Below are 3007 nucleotides of genomic sequence, written 5' to 3' on the forward strand. Positions count from 1 at the left end.
CTATACAGGGTCACTATGAGTTGGAACTGACACGACGGCATTAAACGGCAAAGAACAACAATGAAGCAAGAGTTCCAGGAAATGCTGACCTTGTAGTTAGTAGTCCAGGGCTTATCCTACACCACCACACCAGGACTCCTAGAACCGCTTCATGTTGTTGTTGTTGTTCAGTGCTGTCAAGTTGGTTCCAAATCTTAGCAACCCTATATAGGGTTTCTTAGGAGTGGATGGTGAGTTTAGACCACCAACCTTGTAACTCAATCAACCCTGCAGTCCAGTGTTTACCTGCAGTACCACACCAGCACACCAATAGAACCGCTCCATAACAAATACAAATCTTTATGGGAGTAGACCACCTCATTTTTCTCTCGCAGAGGCTGGTGGGCTCAAACTGCTAAACTTGCTCGGTGTGGACAGCTGGTTGGGTATTTGAGGATACAAGAAATCACTGATACTTTTTTTGCTGAATTTATTACTAAAAAATTTTGTATGTTATTTTAAATGAGATTTATTTAATCATTTTCTGTATAATTAATTTTTAAGTATAATTATCTTGTGGTTACTTTTTTAAAGTTCTTATCTTTTCAAGGTACATACGCATTTACAGATCAAATGCGAGAACAATCCAATGGCAGCTGAAGGGAACAGTATAGAGATCAAACAAGATCAGACGTGTGCTGATAACTATCAAGCTGGACAACAGATACATGAAGTCTATTATTCGCTCTATTTTGTATCTGCTGAAGCTTCTCACTGCAATAAAACAGAACGTGTGTATGTGAACATGCATGCCTCTGCCTGGGTGCCTTCCCCTGCCTGACTGTGTGTGTGTGTGTTGTGTGTGTGTGTGTGTGTGTACACAAGGCAGGGCTACAGTGGATGGAGTATGGACAAAATGGTATTGCTCTTTTAAGTTTCCTCCCTCCAAAGTTCTACCACACATACGAAAACATTTCCTTCCTAAAGGACTAGTAAGGATTAAAAAGGATGAAAACAAAGATTAAGACCTGAGTAGTTTCAACTTACTCTTTCATCAATGATTCTCAGAAGCCATCTTTTAGTCAGATTATGCTTTTTGATAACCTACAAAACAAAAAACAAGAACACTGTAAGTCTATAAAACTATAAGAAATAACTTCTGCTTATCTGAATAAAATAAACACACCAAATACAAAACGTCTGAGAACATTTGTCATAACTATTGCCAACAGATAGGAATGTTCAAGAAACATTAAAAAAATGTTCCTAGAAAATATTTCCAAAGGAAAATATTTCTAGTATTTTATTCATTAATCTCTATTTTTCTGTACTAATAGTAAGGAGCTCTGGTAGCGTAGTGGTTACAAGTCAGGCTGCCAACTGCAAGGTCAGCAGTTTGAAACTACCAGCAGTTCCACAGATGAAAGATGAGGCGTTCTGTTCCCATAAATATTCACAGCCTCGGAAACCCTGTACAGGGTCGCTATGTGTCAGAACTGACTCCATGGTACTTAACAACAACAACATAGTAATTTAACAAAATTTCTTTATATAAGATAGAGATTTTCTTCAGGAAAAGAATGGCTTCTCTCAAAATCAAAAGAATAACTAAAACCCAAAGGAAAATAATCCACAGGGTAAATTATTATCTTGACAAGCAAAGAAACCCCAGTAGGAAAGTGCACACCTATATCCCAGATCTTTGGCTCTAATACTATTTTCTTCTAAAGAAACAGGACTCCTAAGGAAAATGGCAATTCCTGAGCTAGGATGAGTAGGTACAAGATGATCCTATTGGCTCACATCTTATTGGGTCAAAAATAAAAGTACCTAAAATAATAATGGAGGGCATGTTGTAAGGATACAGGAGTCAATTTAAAAAGGTCTCCCACTGTCCAAATCTGGGATAATTTGAACACCAAAATAATTTAGTACAGTAATGAATTATAAACTATTTTTTTAAATGTAATTTGGACTTCCAGGGCAATATGGCAGACCATGCAGATGCCCTGAGTCCCTCTGCAACAAGGGTATGGGAGACCAAGTGGAACAGATATGGATGGTAATCCTGGAACTGTGATAGTCAGAGGAAGAACTAGTGATGTGGACTGAGTGCCAACTGAAAGAGGAAGCTGAGCAGGAGTGGCAGAGAGGAGGCAGACAGGTGAGCTGTTGGCTGGCCTGACGCAGCACATCCACAGCTGCCTGGAGGCAAGGATGAGCACTGGAGGGTGGAAGCAAGACAGGGGCAGTTCTCTCTTGTTCCCTGCACCCTCCTGGTGGCTGGGGGCATGGCCAAGCCCCCTCTCCCCTTGTCCACTCAGCAGCCAATGGCTCCTTCTCCAGTACAACCTCTGCTCTGCCTAGGTCCAGGCATCAAGTATACAATCCCCATGTTTGTAAGCACATAAAATGTACCTCATCAGATCTTTTACTGATGTTGTTTGTTTTTAGGATTTTTGTGCCCATATGACCCAGGCACATTCATACTTCCTGTAGTTCTACCACTGGGCAAATAACCACTACCCACTCTTATACCTGAGCAATGAAAATCACCAAGTAATATTACACAAACCTACCCTGAACTGTGCTGCACAAATGGCAAACAGAGAATTATACACACACTTCTAATCGTTATCATCTACCAGGAGACAGGTGTTGCCTAAGAACACATCAACATACAATCATCAGTTAAATATAAATACGATGACACCACAATTTCTCAGAGAAAACAGACAATCACAATTTATATGAAGAAACAAGAAAGACTGATTCAAACAAGTGACCGAAATACAGAGGTAGAAAATATTATACCAAAAATGGCACTGAAACTACTTGATGAAGAATTCAAAAGAATATTTAGGTACCTTCAACAGACTGAAAGAAATATAGAGAACGCTATAGATAAAATCCAAGAAAACAGACATAACTATAGAAGAATTCAGAAAAACACCTTAAGAGCAAACTGACACAAATAAATAAATTTTTAAAAATCCATACAACAAGGGAACAAACAAGATGGCAGATC

At 39.1% G+C, this 3007-nt stretch overlaps 1 protein-coding gene across 1 annotated transcript in view; it reads right to left on the reverse strand.

Moving 5' to 3' along the window:
- NDUFAF6 (NADH dehydrogenase (ubiquinone) complex I, assembly factor 6) overlaps positions 1–3007 on the reverse strand; it is a 73940-nt gene that overhangs the window by 42945 nt on the left and 27988 nt on the right. Inside the window, exon 4 of the mRNA XM_006859206.1 lies at positions 1027–1083. Coding sequence (XP_006859268.1) covers positions 1027–1083 — 57 coding nt within the window. The remainder of the gene's footprint in view (positions 1–1026; positions 1084–3007) is intronic.

Source organism: Chrysochloris asiatica, unplaced genomic scaffold (genome assembly GCF_000296735.1).
Source record: "Chrysochloris asiatica unplaced genomic scaffold, ChrAsi1.0 scaffold00031, whole genome shotgun sequence".
Classification (NCBI taxonomy): domain Eukaryota; kingdom Metazoa; phylum Chordata; class Mammalia; order Afrosoricida; family Chrysochloridae; genus Chrysochloris; species Chrysochloris asiatica.